Raw genomic sequence first — 26771 nt, 5'->3', positions numbered from 1 at the left:
TGAAGGACTGATGCATAGATGACGTCACAATTCACCGTTCGTTTGTGTCACGTTGTTACAGAAAGGATCTCAGTTCGTGTGCAACTACTTTCCGTTTTTGAAAAGTTTGACATCGTGCATGATTAAGTATAGGCCTACGATTCTTCTTCTGCAAATATAAGCTGGCGTGGGTTTTTCCGCCGAGACAACAAGCTTTTTTCTTCAGGGGTTTGCCAACCGAGGAGGCAATGACAAGAAGCGCTTAAGCGATAACAGGTGCGACGAACTTCATTGCCATATTACGGCTGCTCAACTTCAGTTACTAAATACACACCTGTTACCACAATACTTTTTTTGTTGAGTGAGATATGTGCCGGATGATATTCGAAAGAAACTTTCTTGAAAACGGCAACCTTAATTGTTTTGGTTTGGGCTTATCCCTGCAAAATGAAAATAAGCTATTTCTCATCTTAAAGAAAATATACGAAGGATTCTTCGAGGCCGTCCACACACTGTTTGACCAGATTTCCCCATAATATTTGCATATTAGAAGCGACATTCATGAAAGGCCTATTTCTTCAAACTTCAATTCTTTGGTCAAACGATGTGTGGAAATCGTCTCACTGTCTAAAGGGATAGTTGGTTATTGGGCGTTCTGATTATGGTCAGTAAGAGTTTAGGAAAAAATGTATCCAACTAACCTAAAGGTCCCTATGTAGAGGCTGTGGCTGATTCATATAGCAGATTTTCAAACGTGAACAACAGAAAATAAAAAAATAAAAAAAACGACAAGGCAAACAATACTTGATAAATCAGGTAACATTTACGGAACGTAACCGCGTAGGTTGTCTATTGTTCTCACCTACGATCATTGGTTTTTCATTGTTTATTCTTATGCTTCTTCAAACGTAGGTACCTCTAAAACAATTATCACAAAGGGAAAGGAAACTGGCCACAAAGGAGGGGACAAACGCTGAAAATCCAAAATCTTATAATGCAGCAAGCAGATGACGTTGTTAAAACTGGGTTACTCACAACAAATCTAAGTTGGCGAAGAAATGATTGGTGGAAAGTGCTCAGTCACGATATCACTTTTGATTCCTCACCTTCAAACTTGGTCTTAATGTTCCATACAGTAGGATCTCCCTCGAACACAAAATTTCTGGAAAACAGTTTCACTGTGTAGTTGGTATCTTTCTCCAAACCACGAAACGAATAACTTGTCGTCCCAGGATCGGTGATATTAACCTTTTTTATCTCAGTTCCATCCTTTTGTAAGATCATTTGGAATCCTGTAATCGGACTTCCTCCTCCATCAGCTGGTGCAGTCCATTGTATTGTTATAGAAGTTGCTTGAATGACTGATTCTGATTTGATGGATGCTTTCCCTGGTTTCTCTACATAGTGCCATAAGGAAAGAGATTATTTTGAGTTTTGTCACAACACTAAGGATGAATGCAAGTCCACGTTTTCTCACAGTTTATTATTCAACTTTCATACACTGTTCGAATTCCGATTTTCTGATTAGATGATTTTACCACGTGATACTGTGTTGTGACGAAACAACCTCCTTGACGTCATTATCGTGGTGTAATAGTCCGTGAACTCGTGCAGGTAAATCCCCATAGTTCATTCGCTAAGTGCGTTAACATGTAATTAATGAATATAAATGTAGCTACCGGATACGGTCAGCCAAGAGACTCACAAAAAGTGAAAAAATTTATAGTCCATGGTTGAGGAAGTTTCCTATAGATACCCGCATGGGAAGATGTCATCAATCTGCCTGAAGTTCAATGCTCTTTGTGACGTGTTTAATGTTACCAAAGGGCAAGGTGTCGACAGTTTACTTTAAACCTTTTTTTTTATAAATTTGGGTGTATTTTCCACTAAAAGATCAGGCTAACAATATCTAGCATAATTCCACTATTACGCCGTTATACCTCATTGGGTAACGAACGCGAAAAATATGTGTAGGTCAAACGCAGCTAAAGAGGAGAAAAATGCGAGCGGAGCGCTCAGATAAGGCCGAAGGATGTATGTCGAAATCTAGGCGGCGAAATTTTTAGTAAATGAAAGAATAGTAGAATGATAAATCCCTAACTCGATGGTTTAACATAAGCTTATTTTTTTCCACACGCCTATAAGCCTTGCAAAATATCCGCACTTATTATATGTTAAATCATCGAATGAGATGTACTAAGTGAATGAGCTATTCTGTCGAGTACTTTGTAAGAAAATGTGGTATTTACTTCTACTGCAACTGAAACAGTGATAATGAGCAAAGGCAAAAGAAAATGCTGACCTTATATATAGTTTTCTTCTTATCACAATACACTGATCTTTTTTACTTACTTATCTGATTTATCTTTATTAATTTCTCATCAGATGGAGGAAGTCCATTGGCAGCAATGCACTTGTAGTGACCAAAATCTTGATCACTCTTGAGTGGCACTTGTACTTCGTTTTCTCTGGCTGTGACATTGTTTATTCCACTTCCTTTAGGTTTGTACCAAGAGAGTGTTGGTGTAGGAACACCATCAGAAAGACACTTCAAAGTCACTGTCTGGCCAATCCAAGACTTCTTAGATGACGTGGTGACATTTTGAATTGTGGACGGGTCTAAGAATGAGTAAAAATGCAATAAGCAATTGAATAACTAATTGGTGATACTTCATATGAATCAGAACATTAATGAGCTTTATCATTCCACTACTGTGTCATTTTACCAAATAAAGTAATGAGGAAGGCAAAATATGCCACAGTATTACATTTTAAAACAAGGCAAAAATACGTCGCAACATATTGGCAGCACTGAACGATCCAAACATTGTTTGTTTTTTTTCGTTTTTTACATTTGACTTTTAAAGAAGCGAACTTTTAAGCACAAAAGAACACAAAGGAATTGAATGCTTTAGATTTTGTTATTTCCATCTTTCGCGCATATCTTATGAAATAGATACGATGCACAGATAAAGCGGTAGGATGTAATTCGCACACTAAAAGTTAAAATACTAAAAACTGAAAATAATAGTGGAATAATTAATCTCTCATTCGATGGTTTAATACATAACACGAGCGGAAATCTTGCTCATTGCTTGTATTTTTTCCTCGCCTATTCAGGGCTTGGAAAAATTATTATGTTGACAGCGATGCGACCTCCTCGGAAACTCAAACTGGTGTTTAATTTACTGTGAAATTTATTTGACATGAAAATCCAATAAAGCAAGGGTACAATCTAAAAGAATACAACAGAAATTTTTAAAACCTGAGCTTCTGAGTGTGTTTTGTACAAAATTATCAAAGGCGTGAGTGTGGAACTTGTCAACCAACTCCGACAACTCATGAAAGTGTTTGTTGTAAGGAAATCGGGCAATTGTGACAAAAAGTATATGAGCAAGGGCCTGAAATCCAGATAAGTTGTATCGCTGAGCATCCAGGTTTTCAGTCGATTTCTGGGTGCTGGAGACGGCCTATTACGCGTACAGGCAGCCGTAGGGCACAGATAATCACACCGGTAACGAGTAAGCTAAATGTTTTCTGTTTCATCTGTTTTGTTACATTTTGAGTTCGATTTGCTTGAGTTGTTTCTGCCATTGATTTAATAATACAATACTACAGCTAGTTGTTTTTCACTTCTTTCCCGGTAGGAAATTTCGCTAAATTGCCTACGGATAGCTTGTTCGTCAGTGTTGGGGTTATATTTGGGCAAACACTTCAGGATAGCTGTGCCATCTTGTGCGGTAAACAAAGTCCGAAACATTTTTCTAGCGGATTTTGGATCGTCTTACATTGGATTAAAACCGCAAAACCTTTGAGAGAAACAAAGGTACATGTTAATGCAGATCTTAGTTATTCGTGTGTTACTGCACTGGCGGTTGTGCCCGTTCTTTATGAGATACTTATGTATTGGTTTCCTTCATCTCCGAAGCATTTCCATCGATAAACAAGTTGTACCATGTACATTTCCTGGTGTGGCCTTCATAATTATCCAACCCTGTTTGTGTTTGATTCGATTTGAAATACTGAAAAGATAGTTTTGCATGCTGAAATTAGGATCTTTTAAGTTGTACTCAAAATAAATATTGTCCTACTGACCTCTGAATGTACTTTCACTGCTGTGAAAACCGTGACACAAATTCTTTTACTGTTTCTCTGCAGGGTTTCTCAAAGGAAGCAACAAGTGGGGCTGGCATGGATTCCCTTATAGAACATAAGGGTTGATTATGGGATCCTGTATAAAATTCTTTATATCGAACCAACAAAATTCCAGATCACGTTATTACACACCGACATCAAGGAATTCTCTTTCTTTGACGCGTGTTTCGAATTCATGCAAAGATTCAGACAGGTCATTGTCTTTTATGGGCTCAGCGCTGGCTCCCGAACAACTGGCTTCCCCATAATCATTCATTAGATGAGAAAAAAGATGTTTTTAGAGAACCAGTAAAGCTATTGTTGTTTAATTAACGAAACGTTTTCATGTAAATCGATTTTGTACTTTCTCTGTTGACCTCTAACTTTTGAAGAGCTCAACTGTACGGACTGCATGGGTCGTTTTCATACTTCCGAATTATTTGCTTCTGGTAGGGTCTGAATTGTCGGTACAGCACCAGGAAGAAAAATGACTGCTACAAACAACAGAATGTTCGAACGGCTCCAAGAAATCGGCTATTTTCACTAGAACAAATTTCACAAATTGTCGCTTCAAATTTGCGTCATTTGGAAATATTTGCATTGTACGCCCAGTTTTGTTTGAATCAGTACAAAACTGGACGACACAACGTTTTACCATTATGAAAAAATTGAATGTATTGAAACAAACTGTAAGTAAAAAAACATGATGAGACCAGCAAACAACGGCTGTGGAAAAGACTCCTTCGTGTCTCACGCGATCACAAAACGAAACTTTGGAGGTTCCACCCGTGACGTCACAGGAAAGATGGCGTCATTCAAGATGGCGAATGTTTCGAATTTGGAAGAGCTTTTACAAAGTGAAAATGGACTTTTGAGAAAAAACCAATGGTACCTTTGGTGTACTTGATATATTTACTAAACATCTATGTGTTTAATGCTTTCTAGAGAAGGTTGACACATAGGAGAAAAATTGGCAGAGCGAACAGTCATACCAAGCGACACCAAGAGAAGATATAAGAAAAGCCCATACACTTCTGGAGTACTGTTTCCCCGACTCACTGTTCTCAGGTGAATACCGTACAATTGAACGCTGATATCTTAACTCGAAGTCGTTTATGGTCGTTTCTTTAATTTTGGCTCGTTTTCGCAAACCAATATTTTAATTCATTTCAATAGAATATCATTTCAACTGATACTAACATCATACACTACATCTGAAGAAGGAAACTTTCCCTATCCTCGAAAATCTGTTCAAAACATCAGGAATATCAACAGAGGTCTTCATTTGCTTAAAAATATTGCTGACTAGCACATATGCTGGACACTTTGTTAAGTTGTGAAAACACCATCCCTCAATTCAGACCCCAATTTTCTCCCATACCCCACCCCAGCTGGCCCCCTCAATAACCTCTTTGACAACGACTGCAGAGGACTTTAATAAAGTGAAGGGCTAGAAAATAAACTTACTGAAGCTCTGCTTTTAGGCTTGGCTAAATCTATGTATTATGTGCATTCTTTCTTGTTCGTTGTGAATGGGTGAGTAAAGATTTCAGCTCTGCTACAAATACGCTTTCAATAAGTCTTTCCAAGTCCGTTTAATTTGGACATTTGTACTGTAAATTGCAGAGCAGAAACCAAATTGAAAGAAACTCACTGAGAAAAGGTCGTATTGACTCTTGTTGTGTCTAGTAAAAGTGTCTCAGTTGAATTTAGTTTCTGGGTGGAAGAAAGACTAGATTTACACACGCCCATTGCAGCAAACAAACGAGCAAACTCTCACAACTTCAAAACATACATTTGAATTTACTTGCACTGATTTTTGTTGTCATTTACTGACTGAACAGAGGTAAATCTTTGTACATTAGTTGTTGATGAAGGTGAATAATACTTTACCTAAGAACATTGACTGTTTTTGAAGAAAAAAATGTTGTGAGAGTTAATGAACTTTTTTTCGAAAGTGTATGTCCCCTTTTTTTCCAAGTGCTCTCTAATTGACAGGTGTCAGATAGTGACAGATACTTGTAAAAATAATGTTTCAAAGTTTGTTTGGAAGCCTTATAAATCACCTACATCATAATGCAAATAACAATGTTTTGGTGAAGCCTTTCTCTTTAATTTGCATTACCTCCATTTTAACTACAACTTACTCGCTCAAGGTTTGTTCAGTTTATGGAGGATCTTGCCATAATTACAGCCCTAAATCAACTCATGTTCTTTCGGCAAGTATTTTGTTAACTTCAAGAAAAAAATAAAAATGTTCTTAACCGGTCTAGGTTGGTCTGAATTGTGTGTCTTGTGTCTGTCTTGTGTACTGCCCCTTTGGCAGTACTAAAGACTTTGGGCACAATTTTCCCCAATACTGACCTTCCGGCCTATGATTAACATATATTTATTATCCAACTGCACCTAAGAGGTAAAATGTCAGGCGGGATATAGGTGGGATCTTGGCAATCCCACCCAGGATCCCAGGTGAGAATGGCGGGATCCCGCCTTAGGTGGTGGGATCCCACCTTTCCCACCTGGGATGAAAATTTGATCTCACCTGGGATCCCGCATTTAATGCGGGATTCCTGCATCCCACCCGGGATCTTAGGTGGAACCTGTGCATTCTACCCGGGATCCTGGTCGGGATTTACATATCCCACCTACAAAAATATTGTTTTGCTGTTTTTATTCTTACAAAACGTTTTTGTGAGAGTTCCAATACTTATGGATCATCCACACACTCCGCAAATATTTGGCATGCGGACAAGACAGAGGTGGTCACTGTTCCCTTCGAGAAAATACACCTTTTAAATGTCTTCTTCAATTTGCTTTATTTGAAACTCTGATCTGAAAATATTTTTAAAACAAGACTTGTTAGTAGTGAGAAATAAAAACCGGGTTTTTTTTCATAACTTAATTTCTTAAATGTCCCAATCACTGGACCTCCTAAAAAATATTACTTCTTTATATTTTTGGTGCAAAATACAATTCTTTCTTTACATACAAATGAAAAGTACAAGTCACAGTTCAATAATAACAGCTCTAAAGCTTACTTGTTGTTCTTCTCTGAGTCAGCGATCAACAAAATTTTTCTATAGCTTGTAGGTCTGGTATAAAATTCTACGTGTAGTATAAAATGACTACCTTGTATCTTCGTTCTCTCCACCCCTTTCCAAGCTCGGGAACGCTTCGGACTGTGCATAACCATTTGCAGACGAGAATTCCAATGCACCTCTGTAATCGCATGTAGTTGCTTCTGTCTCTCGTGCAAATATTTTCTCCGTTATGAGACGCACTTGACTCTGTTGGCACCACTGCTAGTTCAGTGGAAAGACCGACTGAGGAATCGAGATGGCTAGCTGTGTTGGAACGTGTTGCGGTAAAATTTCCGCACAGCCCCACACTATTGTAAAACAAATATGTTTTCCCAATGGCAATGTACTGTTTTTGTTATTGTTATCTCTATCCAAGAACTGAATGCATAATGAAGTATGGGGCTGTGCGGAAATTTCACCCGTGTTGAACGCTTGTTGTGGTCAAGCCTTGTTGATTTGGGTACTGGTACACTGGAATCATCTAGGTATCTCTTATACTTCCTAATGTGATTGGCTTGTGTTGTTTCTCACCTTCGCCGCGAACATAACTCAAGTGGGTTTCGAGTCTTTCTTTCCTCGAAAACTTTCGGCCACAAATCGTGCATTCTTGTTCGATTCTTGTCGATTATTTCTACATAGAGTGAATTCACATCATTATTTATGTCATCATCAAAACATGAATCCAAGGTATCCACCATCCAAGAGAGGAGAACCGGGCAGAAGAGACAGAATAATGTTGCGTGCTTCTCTTGAGACTGCAATGGGTCAAGCCAGCGGATTCTCTTTGCTAAAAGGTCCACGTGATCATGCCCGTGATCGGAAACAAAGAAAACTCCAATTGGCGCTCATCTTTGAATGTACTTTTCATCGGTTAACCGCTCTTGCTTCAAGTTGTTTCTTTTCTCAACTGTTTTGCTTAATATAACACTTCTAAAGATGGGTTTTATTGTGGTTCAATGGGAAAACGAGAACAGCGTGAGTGTTTTAAATGAAAAGAAAGTCGTTGACGCCGTGGAATTAAAAGAAGGGACAATTAACAGTTGACATATCGACTGGTTCAAACAACGATCGAGTGGCCATTTAAAGCTAGGATTTTTAGAAGTTTGTGGTGAGTACAAATTGCCATATTCGTTACGTGATCAAAATCTTATCAAAGAATAGAAATAACGGCTTGAATTAAGCTTACCTAACGCTCAGCGCAACTGAAACTCAAATAATTCTGAGAATCGAATTAGTCACTTGCATGCTGCAGTTTCCTACGCTTACACTTTACAATGAAATAAATGTATGAGTAAGGTTTCAAGATTACTTTAATCACATTTGGGAACATTCTGACCTTGCTTTGCTTTGAAAAATTCGACTGAAGAGAGAGCAGACTTTCAATCAGTACCTTTGTCAAAATTTTGATAACATGCATTATTGAGGTTTTGTCTTTCCTCTATTCTTTGATACACAACAGCCAATTTTTTTAAACGTTGAGCCTTATTACACTGTAGATGGTCTGCTTAAATGATGAAGAAAAAGTAATATGCTGAGTTGTGCTGTTATTCTTTAAAAATGTTCGGTTAAGAAATTTGTTAATGAAACAAGTCAAACACATGCTGGTTCATTGCAAATAAATTATGAGATCTTTATCACATATAGTCTGTGTATTCATGTACTGTTTGAATCATTTATGATCAACAGCTTGGTAAGACAATGGGATCCCATTAGAGGTGTCAGTATGTTCTACAGCTAGTTGGAAAGTTTTGGACCCTCAGTGGATTGATGGGGTCTATAGCTCACCTGGAAAATTTTATCCTCTTAATTTTAAGGATTAGGTTACCAAAGGAATTGATAAAATATCCCATCTGGTACATTTCATAAATATGTGGTCTCCAGTGATAAACAGGATCCCTCAAAGGATTTTTCTGAAAGTGGGAAGCCATCTGTAATTTTATGCAGGATCTAAACTGGGATTGGCAGGATCCCAGATGCAATCCCACCTGGGATATGATTTCCCAGGTGGGAAACTATCTGAAATTTGAGGCAGGATCCCAATAGGGATTGGTGGGATTCTAGGTTTAATCCCGCCCGCGATGTGCTTTCCCAGGTGGGATGCTATTAGGAAGTTAAGGTGGGATCCCAACTTCAATTGGCGGGATCCCATGTGGGATCCCATGCAGGATGTTCCATGATCCCAGGTGGGATCCCATGCGGGATGTTCCATAATCCCAGGTGGGATCCCATGTGGGATGTTCCATAATCCAGGGTGGGATCCCATGCGGGATGTTCCATAATCCCAGGGTGGGATCCCATGCGGGATGTTCCATAATCCCAGGTGGGATCCCATGCGGGATGTTCCATAATCCCAGGTGGGATCCCATGCAGGATGTTCCATAATCCCACCCGGGATCCCACCTGGGACACACCTGGGATCCCAGGTGGGATTGGCGGGATCCCACCTTATATTTTTACCTGGGCGTACAAATAATGCACAGATCAAGTTAAAAAATCTTGCCATAGTTGGACAGTTGGTTATTTTGTACAATAATGAAACCTGTTTTAAACATGGATTGAATTTACGCAAAGAAAGTCATCCTTAGTTTTAATTGAGTCGTTCCACTTTATGTGACCATTCATTACAGGTGGAAGACAACACAAACAGGCTGTTGTCACGGTGACCACGACCACTTATTAGAGGTGACCACTATAAAGAGGTGAAAATTACAACAATTAAGGAGAAAAAAATTTGGGACTCTGACAACTGACCACTAAATACAGGGTGACCACTTAATATGATGCTGCTTAATATAAGTCTGACTGTATCATTTATTCAACAGCTGTGGCAGCTTTTTATGACATATTGAAAAAAAGACTTACATTGCACAGTGACATAAGCTCTTACTGTCTTTTCCTGTCTCACTCCATTGCTTGCGATGCAAACATATTCTCCTGCATCATTCCTGTTACTACTAGAGATAATCAGCTGTTTGGTGTCTGAAAACTTAATCCCAGATTTTTCCCATCTTATCTTAGGTTCAGGAAAACCAGAGGCATCACAGCTCAAAAACAGAGGAGCTGAAGTGTTAACTGTTATATTCTGTGGCACTTCTGTGAACTGGACAGGAACTGGAAAAGAGGAGAGGAACAAAAGAGTTTTCAAACCATAACATTAGAGTGCGATTTGGTTCAAAATCATCCCCTTCATACACTAAAGATAGAGACAAAGACACTAGAGATAAGATTATAAAATGTAAAAATGTACACTACAAAAATATTGAAAAAAAAAAAAAAAAAGGAAACAAACTTTCACTTTGTCAGCTAATCATAATTTGCACCAGTTTTAAAATATTCCAATGAAAAGCAAATATTCTGATGAAAAGCATAAGTTTACAGTCTTTGGTGGACACAGGATAATTGCTTCAGCCTGGCAAGCACCATGGGGTGCCATTCCTGCCAAATCATTGCTTTGTTTCTATGATGCACTTGTGAACCATTATTAGGCTTGTTTCGTTATTATTAGACACAAGTTCATCATAATAAGTTATTGGTTTTTATTATTAGGCAACTGCCATTTTGTTATTAGGCACAAGCCCATCATTATTAGGCATCTGTTCATCATTATTAAGTACCAGTTCATTACTATCAGGCACAACTTTAGCTATTAGGTATCCATTTACTATTAGGCCTTGGCTAAATTTTCTGAGACAGGCATCCTTCACCACCCCTTTTCCAAAGTACCTTGGGAAGGAGCATTGTGTGGAAAGCTGAGGGAGTCACTTCTTCAGATGGACTTTTTTTTCTCCTTCCCCTAACTCACCTCACGCTCTCCACTCATTCCCATTACTCCCAGGAAAAGCCTCCCAGGAAAAAGGGGAGGGGGGGGCAGGCACAACATGTCAACCTTGTTACTATAGGGTCTCTATTCTTCCCTAGTCAGGGATGTAATAATTCAGAGTGTTGAAGTTTCATTGATGCAATGTAAATAGGTAAAAAGTACTTAAAAATGCTCAAAGACATTTCTACCCACCAACTATGTTAAGTCTCACAGTGGCTTCTACTCCATCTCCTACAGCATTATGTGGGACACATTTGTACTCGCCATGGTGCTGAGATCGGTTGACATTATTGAGAGTATACTCACTGTTGCTGTTATTACTGAGGAGGTAGCCATTGAAGTACAACTTGTAAATTGACACATGTGGCACAGCAGCCATAACTATGCACTTGAATGTAACTGTATCTCCTTTAATGATGGTATTTTGTGAAGCATTGGTAGTGAGCCTTGCACCTTCAGGTTTGTCTAAAAATGTAAATCAAAATCAAAATCTTAATCTCTGTTTATTTCAGGACTCACACATTTCCTCTGTTGTTAATCATAACCCCTTGTAAAAGTCTAGAGGGGGTATGATAATGCAATGAGGAAGTATTAATCTTGTGTGTGGGTTAATCTCATATCGGTTGATGCAGTGCCCTGATGGGCAAGAAATCTAATGCTTTTAGAAAGGAAAATTGCAGCAAGTCATCCACCAATCTTATTGGTTGCCCCATGTTCAACTCCTTAGCTGCACTTTGTCTGTAGGCAACCGGTCTGCCTCCTGCCATTTATGATTAGGAAGTTTATTAAAAACATCAAGAAAACAAGCTATGTCCCTTCAACACAGGCTAAAAACACAAAAAGAGAATCTGGAATGAACTGATTGGTACAAAACTAGCCAATCAGCTACCTTTTAACTTGTTAAGTTGACTAATAATACCCAAGGAGTAAAAACTGTCCAATCATCAATCTGTATTGTGACAGCTCATCAAAAACAATCTCGTGATCATGAGGTACACAGGTTAACTTCATGAGTTTGAAATGTACCAAGGCAGTCTGACTTTCTATTTCAGAAGTTTGCAGACAGTACTATGGACCTTTGGCAGTTAGCAATGCTATGGTAGATGTCAATTAAAAAGGGATTTAGATTTTTAGTTGGAATTTCATACATGAATGGCTGAATGTGTTCACGGTTTCTTATGATGTCTCACTTTAAATTCAGGATAATGTATGTGAGCCACGTTGGGTTCCAGACGGATGCGGATTATTTGCCGTGGGGTTTTCATTCACAGACAATGCAAATTTTTGTGATTTCACACTGTTGTTTGTCAGAAGATAGCTAAGAAATGTACAAAGTTTTAAAAGGCATGTGCTGAACTGTTATTCTGCCCATTACAGCTTTCGTTTTGCAATGTCCTTGTTGTCATCACCGTTATAAGTTTTGCATTAAAGTCCCTCAAGTGCTTGCACTGTAAAACAAACTTAGCTGTAACTTACTTGCCATCAAAATTAAATTTGGTCAAAATGATCTTAAACAATGTACATGTATCTATTTGGAAGCTCAAGGTTACAATTTCAAAATTTCTACTAGTTCCCAATAAAATCCCTTGAGGGAGAAGTTCAGAGCACTGAGATGGATTCATAAACCAAAATTGGCTGACCATGTGTACATTTTTCCTATCACAGTAGATGAGTCAGTCATCCCAGAATGAAAGATGTAAACACGAAGATTGAAACTACAGTCAATTTTTGTTAGCAGCCAATTAACAGCAGCTACAGTCTTTAATTCAAAACATTAGGGTTACAATTAATTATCAGAACTTACTACTCAATTAATAGTATACCATTAGATCAAAACAAAGCAGACCTCCCTCATTTGTAATTCCAGCTACCAAGATGACCTCCGCAAATGGCAAGTATCAAGTTCCAGCCGTGTGAGTTGCAGCAAGATGTTAAAACATGATCATCAGGAGAAAAATTACGAAACCCTCAGAAAGTAAATTTTAAATAGAGGCAATGTTTCTCCTACAAAATATTTCAAATATAAATATATAAATAAAAAATGGCTGCTTATCAGAATACAAGTAATCCAAGCTATTGTAGCAGAACAATTTGTACAATTTTTAATTTACAAAACAAATTTACAACATAATTTGAAAGCACTCTAGCAATAATACTAAAGCAACTATTTGCCACGGGCTCAATGAAGAAAGTTGAATGATCTCATTGGCTTTATCATATGGCTTACAAACTGAAGAAATGAAGAGTTCACTTAAGCAGAAGTTGTCAATTTACATCCGCTGATATAAATTCATTCACTCAAACCCACAATTTTCCACTTAGCGATTTAAGCTTTATATACCACACAGCTTTATATTTTCTTTCCCCATTAAGGTTTTCTGGGAGCCAATTCCGAACATCAAGATCCAAGGTTTAGCAGTGCAAATAAGGTTGGAGTCAAATCCAGCAATAAGCTAACTACTGTTAATGCCAACAAGGACTTGTTTGTCAAGCTCCTCATCTCATCCAATCTGCCTGAAAGATGTGCTGAGCTTTGACCTGTCTTCAATCCCATATTCACTTACTAATAATGGAAGTCTTAGAAAAGGTGTTAAGAGCACACTTTGCTCTCTTCTCTTCAGCAGCTTACAGTATTGACAAATCCACAGGTTGTTGTTATCAATGGCATATGGCAGTTCTACAGTTGACAAAATCTTCTGGAGCAGATACCTTTGGTGAATTCTTACAAAAATATTTCAACATCTTCAGTTCCCTCCTCTTTTCTAGCAACTGTCTGCAAGTCTATGTGGTCTTTAACCAATACTGAGCAACTTCACGAAAGGAGGGCGTCAGCAAAGGGGAACATTCATTGGCCTCAAAATGCAAATCAGAGGTCTTGCCACTCCAGTACCAAGACAATGGGGAAAGTATCTTGCAAATCCAAAAAAAAAGGTATGGCTTGAATTATTTAATTCAGCATGTTTTATTCCCACCATTGGTTTATAGTTTCATTACCAGAAATTTAGAGCTGTAGCAATCAACATTTGTTGCATTTGATGTATGTTGAATGAATGCTATGTTTTTGACTCTAGGTAAACCAATGCAATTTCCTTTTGGTTGCTTTCTGCAGATTTGGCAAAAGTGAAACCTTTGTTTCCAGCTTTTACATGACTGCAAAAAGACAAGCATTGCAGATGAATTATGTTATCACATGTTCTGCCAGAATAAGCGAAAAAAACGAAATGCTTCCACCAACAACTGATTGTCTACTTCAACATCTGAAGCAATCAAACTACAAAGCATTCATGTGGAGTCATGCCCTTGAAGCTATGCAGGATCTTAAATCAACAGAGGGTCATGGATGGATGAAGAACAGGGAGCTTCTTGTACCACAGCCAATCACAAAAGCACTAGCACCAGTAAACCTTCTCAGTGACTCAGAAGAAAGCTGTGAAGAGAGTATCTTTGAAGAGGAACTGTTAAATAGTTGACATATGAGGCATCCATACTTAAGAGGATAGCTTTCTGTTGATTAACGATGGAAAAGCTCAACAGACCAAAATAAGTTATGATATTGTGTTTTTTAGTTGCAATATGTATCACTCTGAGGTAAGAGGTAGTGCAAATACAAGATTTGGAAGGATGACATAAGTATGATTGCACTTTAAGGCAAGAGGGCAGATTTAGGCCCCTTGGAGGTCACATGTTTGGTAATGTGACATAATTTGTAGAAGTTGAGCACACCTGGCTTCTTGCCATTAAGAGCTAATGATATAGTCAGAAGTTTTTTTTCACAAAAACATAAAAATGGCCACAAACAGTGGTAACCTGACTGCCCTTCTTTTTCATGTCAAATCGTAAATTGGGCGAAAATGATATTAATTTTATCTCATTGCTTTAAGCTTAATAAACAAACATTTGGCTGAAACTGTGGACTGGGCAACCCTTTCATAGATAATAGCAGAATACTAAGGGACATTTCATAAATTTATGCCATAGAAGATGTATAGATATTCTTACAACAATTTTAGAAGGCTATTTTGACTCCTCCAGGGTCATATGGTAGGTCACATGACCTCAATTTGCACATCCTGACATATAAAAATGCCTTCCTAACTCATAACTAATTCTCAATTCAACTCTACAAACTACCTCCCAAACCAGAAAGTCACGGAAATCAATTATCAAAGCACAGCATTTGTCTTTCCTTTCCCAGTTTTTAGATGGAAAAAAGTGAAGGTTGTAATCACGCAGTAGTAGAGTCCATCACTTTTGTGTTATTTAGCACTCAAGTATTTAGTATAAGGTGGCAAGGCCTTCAAATTATGAATTATAAAATGGATTCTGGCCCCTAGATAGTATATCTTTTTGAATGCCACACATGCAAATATGTGCACAAATTTTAAGCATGTGGTTTTAGTTTTAGCCCATTTTTGCTTTTATCCACTTATCTCAGCTATCAGTAAAACACTGAAATGTGCAATTTATCAGCTGACACATGGAATTTTGGCCAGTTCTCAGATTTCCATCAAGCTTCAACCAAGACCCTTTGCACTAGCCTTGTGCACTATAGTTAAATGGAGTGAATTTTGGGTTGTCACAAAATTGACTCAGAAATGGCCTTAAGCCATTTTCTGAGTTTAACACAATCCAACTGAAGCAACAACTTAGTAAAAACATTTTCATGTCCTCCTAAGCAAAATAATGTGAGTAATAATTCCACTGAAATTCAAGTGTCCCAACCAGTACTTAGGACCAATGCATACAAAGCCAAAAAGGATTTGATGTGGAATTCAGTTTTCTTTCACTTTTGGCCAGATTTGTCAGTTTTGTGAAACTGACCCTAATAACAGGAGTTGCACTGTAAACTTAAATTAAATTCAGATATAGAAAATTAAGGTTAAAATATACTTACAGTGAACTACAATTGTTGTGTTAATGGAAGTGACTTCCATTGAGTTATTGGCTTGACATGTATATTGTCCTGCATCTGTTCTGTTTATATTATTGAACTCCAAAGATACAGCTTCCTTCCCTGAACTTTTCCGTACTCCATTTCTAATCCATGCTACATATGGTGGTGGTTTCCCAGAAGCTTTACAGGTTATGGTGGCATTGGATCCTTCAATGAAATTTTTTCCTCCTAAAGAGAGGTTTATAAGTAATGCCTCTGAAAGGTAAAAGAAATTATATCATTCCTCATATGGTGAAGCAAATCTTACTTGGACTGAGTCCTAAAATTTACCTAGTTACAATAAGATAATCAAAAGTATCCAGCAATTGGTCTCCAACAACCAACCTAGGGAATTAAGGGATAATTCAGGAAGTCACTAATTAAACTAAGGACCCCGGCTTTAAAGCTACTCCCAATTTTCTTGATAAAACTTTTGCTGCTGCACAAACAAATAGGAAAATTGAAATTTTGATGAAAGAGAAACCATGAATTCTTTGGGATAAAAAGAATACACTTGTGGCATGCTGAATGCTGCTTGCCATAACCTAAAGTTAAAAGGAGAACTTACTAAACTCCTTGTATTGATTGTTCTTTTATTGAACATTACATAACTTGATTGCTCATCATGATTGTTCTGCAAAGGGAGTTTGCAGAAGGGAGAGTTTCTGACTTTTCCTTTGCATTTTGAAGAATCATACCCAAAAATAAACCATTCTTAAGCCCAAGTCAAATGCAAAGAAATTAACTTATTTCCTGCATTAAGATTAGATTGTACAGAGACCAGTACTGTTAACAACTTGTGCTGAAACATTTTGCTACTTCCTGATAGAGAGTTATCACTCAGCAAATTAAAAACATCCTCAACCTGTCACAGGCATTACATTTACAATGAGGCAGAGTCATTTCATCAGAGCTCTACGAACACACTTTACCCCCCTAAAGAGGAGAGTTAAACTTCAAGACAATTGTGAATAAGTGTTCCCAAAACTTATGGCAAGATAATTTAGGTTGATCCTTAAAACTAAAGTGAAATCAGCCATAGCTGATATGAGGCAAACAGGCTGATGAAATGTTTATACAACATGGTCCAGTCTTAGTTTTGGTGAAAATGCAAAACAGGCAGTACCCAGAACATTGGGTGAGAAATACTTGAGAGCAAGAAGGTGGCTTAAATTCCCGCTAAGTAGTTCCTGGTAATAATTAGCACAAGATTTGAGCTTGTTTGACATTATCAAAGAACTATCTTCCAGACCATCAAGAGATACTGATGTTTATTAAGAAACTACAGGAGATGATGGGAAAGGAATTGCACAGGTAGAAAGTGGAGAGGCAACACCAAAAATAGCTACGTGATTCATCTTTGTACTGGAAGTAGAGGTTTGAGTCAGAAATGCAAAAAATTGCTTGTTAGCCAGAGTACCTGAGAGTATTGGTGAAAGGAGGAAAATCTAATTTAAAGACAGAAGAAAAAATTTGATTTTATTTAAGAATGGAGTGGCTTGTCTGAAAAGTTCCAATATCTAAAGGTGAATAATACTACTTGTGCATCTTAAAACATTTCCATGTTCCCACTTGATGATTTTAGGCCCTATTAAAATTTGTAGTTTTTAAGAGGTTCCAATTTGGAGAGCTTCCAACTGAAGTTGTAACAAAGATATCCTTAGTAAGTGTATGTGAATTGATCAATGGTTACTTAACAATAAAAGAATTTTAGTGGGTCCAGATGTCGCTTGTCATCTAGGTAACAATAATTATTACAAAATCTTGCAAGGAGTTATTATAAAAGAAACCAGAAACTATTATAGAATTATGTGTACTTTTGTTTAGATTTATAATGGTCTATACTCGAGACTTAGAGGTGCTAGCTCTGAAACATCCCCTGAAATCTGTCGGGCTCAGGAGCCTTAAGAGAGTTACATAGCAGAAACAGTTTCATTGTGTTAGTGTACGCTAACTTAAGCTTGATCCACCCCACAATCCAAAACATGTAGCTTGCATACAAACATGCAGTTCTCAAGCAAAATGAGCTGATCCTACATGAAATTATAATTAAAGGATACACCGGCCTTTCAGTCAGATATAATGATAGCTAAACACCCTCAGCGCTAGATATCACAGGCTGCATTAAGTTGGAAGACCATTATCATGTGTTGGGCCTTATAAATGTGTGCAAACAGCTGCCTCCTCTAAGATTTTTAAAATTGAATGGAGCAATCGGGTTTTTCCTGAGTCCATAATAGACATCTTAACTGACTAGAATCTTCCAGAGTTAACAGTGACAACATCAAGCTGGGGTTATCTCTATGGGCCGAAATATTCAAAGTGTTAAGCACTACAAGGCTTTGAGAATGCATCATGTCCCAAAAGTAAGTGAAATGCAGTGGTTGTTTAACACCTAAAATATTTCAATTAACATTTAAGTTGGCCAGGAATACACATTTTTTTCTATATTTAGAGTCACTTGAACTTGGAATCTGGGACAGTAAATGGCTATAGGATGAGGTAATACAGAAACCTACTGAAGAAGCAAAAAGCTGAAGAAAAAAAAACCTCCCTCCCCTGATGTCATCAATGACATCAGCAGTAAAATAGTGGAAACCTTACGATGTATGCCAAATTTAAGCACTCTACTGAGCTAAATGATACCAACATAAAAACAACTACTGACCTATCTACCTACCTGACCTACCTAATGAAAGGATTGTGTATGATCAGTTATATGAACCTCATAAATAGTGAAGAAGTCATCTCTAAACAACAATCTGGTTTCAGGTCTTTACACCCAACTTACTGCTCTTCTTAATTGAAGCCACTGACAGTTGGGCATTTAATATCAATCATGGCTACATCAATGCTGTGGTGTTTCTCAACTTATAAGAGGGATTCAACACTGTTGATCATGAGATATTAATCACTAAAATGAATCAATGTGGTATTCAAGGAAAACTCTTGATTGGTTTAAATCATATTTGAGGAATCACTCACAACAGTGCTCAGTTAACGATTGTCTCTCTGACTTCAACAATCTTAAATGTGGTGTGCCACAGGGAACGATCCTTGGCCCTCTTTTACCTCTAATTTATATTAACCATTTTCCTAACTGTCTATCGTTCAGTGTACTTAGAATGTATGCTGATGACACCCACATCACTTATGCTTGCTCTGATTTACATTTGATCCAGTCTAGTCTATCTCACAACCTTGAAAAGCTAAGCAAATTAATGGCTTGTGTCTAACAGACTTACCTTGAATGCTAGAAAAACTGAATTTATGTTGATCTGCTCTAGGCAAAGATTAAGTACTCTATCTGATACACTCAAACTTTCCATAGATAATGTTCCAATTGGACAAGTTTCCTCTGTGAAATCCCTTGGAATATAAATAGATGAAAATTTAATGTGGCATTCTCACATTGATAAACTGTGTAAAAGGATGGCTACTGCTATTGGAGACTTAGAGTGAGTTAAGCCATTTGTGTCTCAATCCACCCCACTCAATACCTAGAACTCACTACTTTAATCTCACTTTGATTACTGTAGCCTAGTCTGGGGTAATTGTGGCAAAAAAATTATCTAACAAGCTACAAAAACTACAAAACCGTGCTGCACACATAATAACTTCATCAAACTATGATGTAGATGTTGATTCCTTGTCTCACAAACTCAGCTGAAAAGACTTAAAAACTCAATGTCAAATTCAGAACACCTTAATGGTTTGCAAGTCTTTCTACCATCTGGTTCCTGAATATCTCGTGTCTAAATTTATAGAGTGAAACGAATCAAACTATTCCATGTGGGGCTCAGTAAACAAACTTGTTGTCCAATTTCCAAGAACTAACTACCTGAAAAATAGTTTTAGTTGTAGCGGCTCAACCGTTTGGAATAGCTTACCCTGTAACATTAGAGAGTCTGGTTCATTAAACCAATTTAAACACCTTCTCTATCATAATTTTTAGACACTGCATTCATGGAAATCAGGTTTTTAAGTGGCATATTGGTGTTAGTTCATATAATGTAAGGATTATGATCTTTAGTTCTTAGGATGTTAGTCATTGTATTGAAATTTTTTGTACCTGATGAATTCCTTTTTTTTTTACCTGTGTATATAAATAATGATTAAATAAATAAATGAATAAATAAACATGGAAGATCCCATGTCATCTGGAAAAGGCATTTAATCACTTGATGATGAAATGTAGTCAGGATAAAATGAAATTCTTTTGAAACCCATTGCCAAAAGGATCGTGATGAACACACTTAACATCAAACCCTGTAAAACTATTGACAGTGCATGGGACATCTTGGATATTGGGTTAGCAGACAGGAGCAGACACTTCTCCACAACAATACCTTGTTTCATAATAGACTGCATTCTTTATGTCACACCTTTTGTCCAAGGGTAATCTACATGTAAACAGACAACCAGCATTTTGGTAGAGATGAAAGGATTTTGATTGCAAATGGCTTTCCACAATCGCAAATCCAATATTGGCAAATTTTTCTTTTCCATATGTTTTTAATTCTTGAAATAAAAAGTTAAACAATACTTTGCAGATATATCAAACCTTGCAAATGATTTACAACGGGGGGTGGATTTGATCACATGTCACAAAGCTTCAATTCATTCTGAAAGTTTGTTTTCCATTTCACAGCTGTAATTCTCATTGCTTTTTAGGAACAAGAAGTCACATTTATGACTTCAATAACCAATCCATTGAGATTCAAGTATTCTTAAGTATATTTACAGTACTTTCAATTTTACATGTAGGTTTCCATTAGGTCTGTATGTATCTCAATCAAGAGGGTAAAAAGGAAGCATCAAGTAACAACATCTGCTAAGAACAGCATTTATATTCCTACCTGGCCACATTAATCATCATTGAAATTATTTTCTGTTTACAAGCTCAGCTTCTTTTAAGCAGCATAAAGAGCTTGGATTATAGACTCTGATGGTTTATTGCTTTCATAACTTAAAGAAAATTTTGCTCTATTGCTCAAATCTTTCAAGTCTTGCCTTGCACCTTGGCGTCAGAAAATTACTTGAGGAAGTCACCATTCTGTTGACTAAATTTATATCTGTAAAGCTTGAAGAAGATCATAATCCTCAGAAAGCAGCAAACAATGCAATGCCAACTTTCATTCCCTTTGGCAAGTCCCTCTAAAAGGCTACAAAAGCCACATAATTTTTTTTGTACCAGCTGCCTGTGATTGGTCGTGCAATATTTTGATGCAGCAAAATTGTACAACCAGTTGCATTGTTTCTAGTTTTGTCTGACCATTTTTAGTTGAAAACTTTGCTGAGAGAAAATCTCAGCACTCATATTAACAATAGTTATCTATGCATCACAGAGCAACCCAGTAGTTGGTGCAAGAAGCATAAAGCCATAACTCTTTGATTTCTTACTGATGAGAAACGGCAAATTGAATGGTAGAATTTCTTGTCTCCTTTTAGGAGTGTAATGTCACATGCCAAGTAAAAGTAGCACTAGTGTTCCCAAAAGTTGGGTTAGCTAGCCAATTTCAGCCCTGCATATAAAGGTTTGCACAAATTTATGCTATTGTTTACTTTCACCAGATCTCAGAAATATGAGAGACATGAGTTGAGTGCATTTGGTTTGTGTTTGATTATTAATGGTTATGTCTGCAATACGTACCTGCCACAATAAGCTCAACTGTGTTTTTAACCTCCCCGGTAGGGTTTTTTTTCGAGATTAGACATCTAAATTTGGTATTGTCTCTAGGGCTGATGTTCTTGATAATCAGGGTAGCTCTTCCTTCAATTTTAACTCTTCCTTTGTAAGATAAAGGAATACTAGGATGTTCTTGCACACCACGGCTGTCGTTAAAAATCATTGCTTTAAATTCACCATTTACCAGAACACTGTAGACAATGCCTCTAATTTTATTATGTGGATCAGCATAGTTCCACACCAGGTTGGCATCACTACCATTGTTGAAGAAGCTTGGATCAGAAGGTTTCTGGGTGAATTGCACATCCACACCCCCTAAAATAGACAACCATAAACATACAATTCTCAGCCCTTTAGTTACATACATAAGGATTATATCTAAGAAGAAGGGCTTAAATAGAGTGCACCATAAAGGCACTTTTAAGTGTAAGAAGTAACAACCGTACAATAATTTTTGCTTCCTCACTTCACATGCCAAGTAAAAGTATCACTATTGTTTCCAAAAGTCGGGTTAGCTAGCCACTTTCAGCCCTGCATATAAAGATTTGTGCAAATTTATTCCATAATGTTTACTTTTTCTAGATCTCAGAAATGTGAGAGACACAAGTTTAATGCATTTGGTTTGTGTAATAATTGTTTAAGTATACAGTAATTGCTCAGGTGCTTTCAAATTCTGTTATAAATTCTGTTAATAAAGAAAGCATTGCCCAAATTTTGTTACAATTGTGTTGATTACTTGTATCAAGATGAGCCAACAGTTTTAAGAGGTTTTTTGAATTCAATCAGCAAAAACTTCATCCCTTTGTTTTAATAAAGTGTTCTGCTAATCTTTTAATATCTTTCATGCTCTTCAAAGTTTAATTTTCTACTATTGCTTTTATTACTTCCACACAAACATTTGACAAAATGCAGGGCAGCCATTTTGAAATTTAGTGCTCTCACTATAATCACCCGCGCATGGTGATTATAGGGAGATATGATGCAATCCTTGACCAATAAGAGCATGCGCATCTCTATAATTACCTGAGCAATTATACTAATGGTATTTAATCATCGAAGTCATCACATAACACAAGTTAAAACAACAACAACAGCATAAACAACAATGCAATGATCAATCATGTCACATGCGCATGATTATCCGGAAACTTCAGCACATTAAGCTGACATAAAAATTCCAATGTTATTATAAAAAAGATATCAACCACAATTTTCTACTGTCTAGAACTTTGGCCATAGAAAGGATGTCAACAATGTTCAAAACTCTTTTGAAATCACACAGCTGCCTCTCCTTTAGCTTTGAATATCTTTGACCTCATTTCTATAATTGATAAGGTTTTATATAATAAGCTGAATTCTACATGCATTTTGATTGAATTGGTTCTTTCATGTACTTATGATCTAGTGGAGGACAAATCCATTAGTGACGTCACCATTGGTAAATTTTGCTTCTTCATCAATAAAACAAACACTTAGATTCCATGTTGCTGTGGCTCTGTTGTTAATCACAGAGGACGTCAGAACATGCAAAGATTACATCAGTGACACACTGACATCTGCACCTAACTTGTTCTAGGCATTCAGTGAGTAAAACATAGAACACTAGTGAACATTGCTGTCATTTCCCTCGCTTTCTCACTCCTCTGCTACTGTTGTTGTTGTTGATTCCCTCTACTATCCACTCACACTTGCTAAATTAAAGGCTTATGGTATTCGGGGGAACAGTCTAAAATTGTTGGACTCCTACTTCACTGATCGGTACAATAGGGTGAAGTTGGGATCCACAGTGAGTGAGTGGGAGAGGGGGTCAAGGGGATGTCCACAGGGCTCCGCATTTGGACCATTGATATGGAACATGTTCCAAAATGATCTGACATACAGTGTAAATTCTAATTCTAATATCAATATGTATGCAGACGACCACCAGTTCCATGCTGCAGGCAGTAATGTTACTGAGGTGCATGATAAGTTAATAGCAAGTGCCGAATTAGCCTCCAGATGGTATAGATCGAATTTCTTAAAAGGGAACTATGACAAGTATCAGACAATGACACTTGGGAATAAAAATAATGATATGGATAGTATTATAATTGATGACAATGAAGTTAAATCTACCAAGTGTTTAAAACTTCTTGGGGTATATATAGACAATAGGCTTCAATTTGATGAACACATTGCTAACATTTGTAAGAGGAGTAGCCAGCGTGTTGGAGTCCTGATGAGGCTCAGGAATATGATACCAACAGACACCAAGCTGAAGTTGTTTAAGGCAGCCATTCTTCCGTATTTAACATACAGCCATCTTGTCTGGCATTTTTGTAGGGCGAGTGATACTAGAAAATTGGAACGTATTCAAGAAAGGGCACTTAGGGCAGTTTACTGTGATAAGGGGAGTAGTTATGATAAATTATTAGACATGGCTAACCTAAGTACACTGCAGAACAGAAGACTACAGGATATAGCCATTCTTATGTATAAGGTAAAGAACAATTTATCTCCTAATTACATATGTAGCCTTTTTCAAATTCCACAACTTAGGTACACACTGCGTAATAATGATTTTGGTATACCTAGATTTAATACTGTCACTTTTGGAAAACATTCGCTTAGATATATGGGACCCAAAATATGGGCAATTGTACCAAGAAATGTAAGAGAACTGACATCCATATCATCTTTTAAATGTAACATACGTAGAATAGACCTTGTTTCTAAATTGACTGATAGTAAATGTGAAAACTGCCTTTTATGTAAGACTTAGGTTAGATTTTAAATTGTACATATATATTGTTTTATTTTTAAATTTCTCAAATTTTTAGGTAGTATTTAGTGTCCCCAGTTAGTGGTTGTATAACTGCTATTTTAGATTTGACACATAAATAAAGGTTGTTGTTGTTGTTGTTGTTGTCAGTGCTTTGTAGAAATTGATTGCCAAGCTCACTTGTGGTTAGCCACCAGCCATTCACCTTGGCTTGAAACATCGCATGACAACAAAATGACTTCCCACTTTGCTGTGGTAGACTATGAGAAATTAATTTAAATAAACAAAGCAGCTTTCATGAAAAATAAAAAATAGAGTTCTGAAATTGGTTAAATATGGTTGGGAAATGTAGAAAATATAGATGGTTCATATCTAATGAGTGCATGTGATTTATATTCACAAGATGTGTAGATTAAAACAATGAGCGGGGAACAGGTGAGTTTTTTTCTATAAAAATTGTACATGCAAACTTTAAGTAATGTAAGGAATTGCAGGTTGTGTGCGTTTTATATGAAGAAAACGGAGCAACATTCACGATTACTGCTGGGAACAAAGTAAAGACAAAAACGAGGAACAAATTAAATGAATATAGTGCCAATTTAATTGAAACATAAATTTTTGGTCATTCACATAAGCACAAATGAAATGACAAAGGAAGACTGTAATGCTTTCTTATCAGAGACAGAACCTGGAAATTTAAGTCTTTTTTACCATTTTGGGGGAGAATACTCTTTAGTTCCTTGGATTGTAAATGTCAGGAATTGATCAAAGCAAAGATTTTGATGAAGATTGTGATCAGTTTGCGTGAGGTGAAATCAGAGTGATTTTCACCAATTTTCTTAAAATCCAACTTTCTCTGACATTATCTTCATTAATTAATTTAACTTGTTTACACAAACCACTGACTACTTGTTTTTAACCCTAAAGTCATGATTCTACAGTTGTAGGCAATCAGCAAACATTGCTGACATTCACTTTCATTCACTTTGGCAAGCCCCCACACCACAAGGGTAAAAAAACCCATGTTATTGTTTTTACTGGTCAAAAATTTCACCTTCAACTTGTGATTGGTCAGATGCTCATTTCTCACTTGTGAGAAAAACCATCCAACCTATCAGAATTTGTGCAGTCTATTACAAATCAATTTTTTTTTCAAATTTAGCTTGGAGTAAATCTCAGAGTGTATATTATAAGCCCACATGTATACACATGCATTTCAAAAATTTTGGTCCTAGTAAAACTTTCCCTTTTTCTAAATATACAACAAAAATAAGTAGCCCAAGACTACCGGTGTGGGATACCACAACCATTATGTACATAACGCTAAAAACTGGTCAAGTCAGTAGACATATCATACATGTAGGTAATTGAGCAAATAATGCCCAATTATCCATCCAAGTGCACTATGTAGTTTCTTTACAAGATTGCTGCCTGGAGGAAAACTCACACTCAACTTATATTAGCTAGCAGCTGAGGTCATTCTTTGAACCAATAATGAGTGGAAAAATTGCTAACAGCTCTTCCCAATGATGAGTGATGGATGCCAAGGAAGAGAGTTTAGGTACGGCAACTCTTTCCTGGGTTTGCATGGCCATCATGTTTATAGTGGAAAGCCATCTGACAAAGCAGTAACTTTTCTCACGGCTAAGAATACGACTCACACTAATCAAGAAAATAGTGCACCTCTCAGTTTCAATTTTGATGTTATATTCTGAACGTATAGTATTGTTACACTTGAAGCATAAAATCCTTTGCTCTTGATTTCTATCGCATTATGGTTATTCAGACTTCATTTATCACGTGATTGAAATCCCAACAACATATCTTAAATCTGAAATACAAAAACTGCTAAAAGCCCCCTTGGAGTTCGGAAATCATTTTGACAAACATCACGGTCAGAAATAAAGGGTCGGCGTTTTTGGTGTCTAATACCCCATTCACACCAGCAAAACATGTTTTGTTAAACTGGTTTTCATTGAATGAAAATTATAAACAGAGCACTGAAAAACTTGATTTTCCATTGGATTCAAGTACTTGCTAACTTGCATTTCCAATGTGCTACATTCAAGTCAAAAATATTCGGTTAAATAGTTTCTAAAAAGAAAAAAAAAATTAAACTGTGTTTAACAAAACAACTTTTAAACATGTTTAAGCTTTGGTGTGAATGCGGCATAAGCTTAAAATGGCACACGGTAAAAAACACAGTAAAATCCTTTGTACGGGAGAATAAATTTCACACGTACCTGACCCGTTAAACTTTACCAGCAGAAGAAAGAGTAAGTAAATTTCATAATCACGTAAAGACACCATCTTATCAGACTTTCGCTGATGCTTCAATGAGGAGGTCGTGCTTAAATCTTACGGAAGTCCCTTGA

General features: G+C 37.0%; 2 protein-coding genes across 2 annotated transcripts in view; both read right to left on the bottom strand.

Annotated features, from left to right (window-relative positions):
• The window catches only part of LOC131785389 (uncharacterized), a 74876-nt gene that overhangs the window by 11539 nt on the left and 36566 nt on the right, over positions 1 to 26771 (bottom strand). The gene's annotated exons all lie outside the window — the stretch shown is intronic.
• LOC131781084 (neural cell adhesion molecule 1-like) lies at positions 134 to 26771 on the bottom strand. Its single transcript, XM_066168435.1, has 7 exons — positions 26640 to 26771; positions 21600 to 21950; positions 15908 to 16162; positions 11206 to 11478; positions 10056 to 10304; positions 2332 to 2598; positions 134 to 1376 (listed from the first exon to the last, which is right to left on the bottom strand). Exons 1-7 carry the CDS (start codon positions 26704 to 26706, stop codon positions 1060 to 1062), a joined length of 1779 nt encoding a protein of 592 aa, XP_066024532.1. The 5' UTR covers positions 26707 to 26771; the 3' UTR covers positions 134 to 1059.

Source organism: Pocillopora verrucosa, chromosome 6, assembly GCF_036669915.1.
Source record: "Pocillopora verrucosa isolate sample1 chromosome 6, ASM3666991v2, whole genome shotgun sequence".
Taxonomy (NCBI): Eukaryota; Metazoa; Cnidaria; class Anthozoa; order Scleractinia; family Pocilloporidae; genus Pocillopora; species Pocillopora verrucosa.
Note: the sequence above shows the minus strand (reverse complement) of the source record. Positions and strands in the feature narration are given on the sequence as shown.

Bases quoted from the DNA above. Each gene is read 5' to 3' on its own strand.
- LOC131781084 (XM_066168435.1), bottom strand. From the start codon at position 26,706: ATGGTGTCTTTACGTGATTATGAAATTTACTTACTCTTTCTTCTGCTG. The intron at 11,479-15,907 runs GTAAGTATATTT...TTACATTTTTAG, and splicing joins CACAACAATTGTAGTTCACT to ACAAACCTGAAGGTGCAAGG. The intron at 10,305-11,205 runs GTGGGTAGAAAT...CCTCTTTTCCAG, and splicing joins TGTGAGACTTAACATAGTTG to TTCCTGTCCAGTTCACAGAA.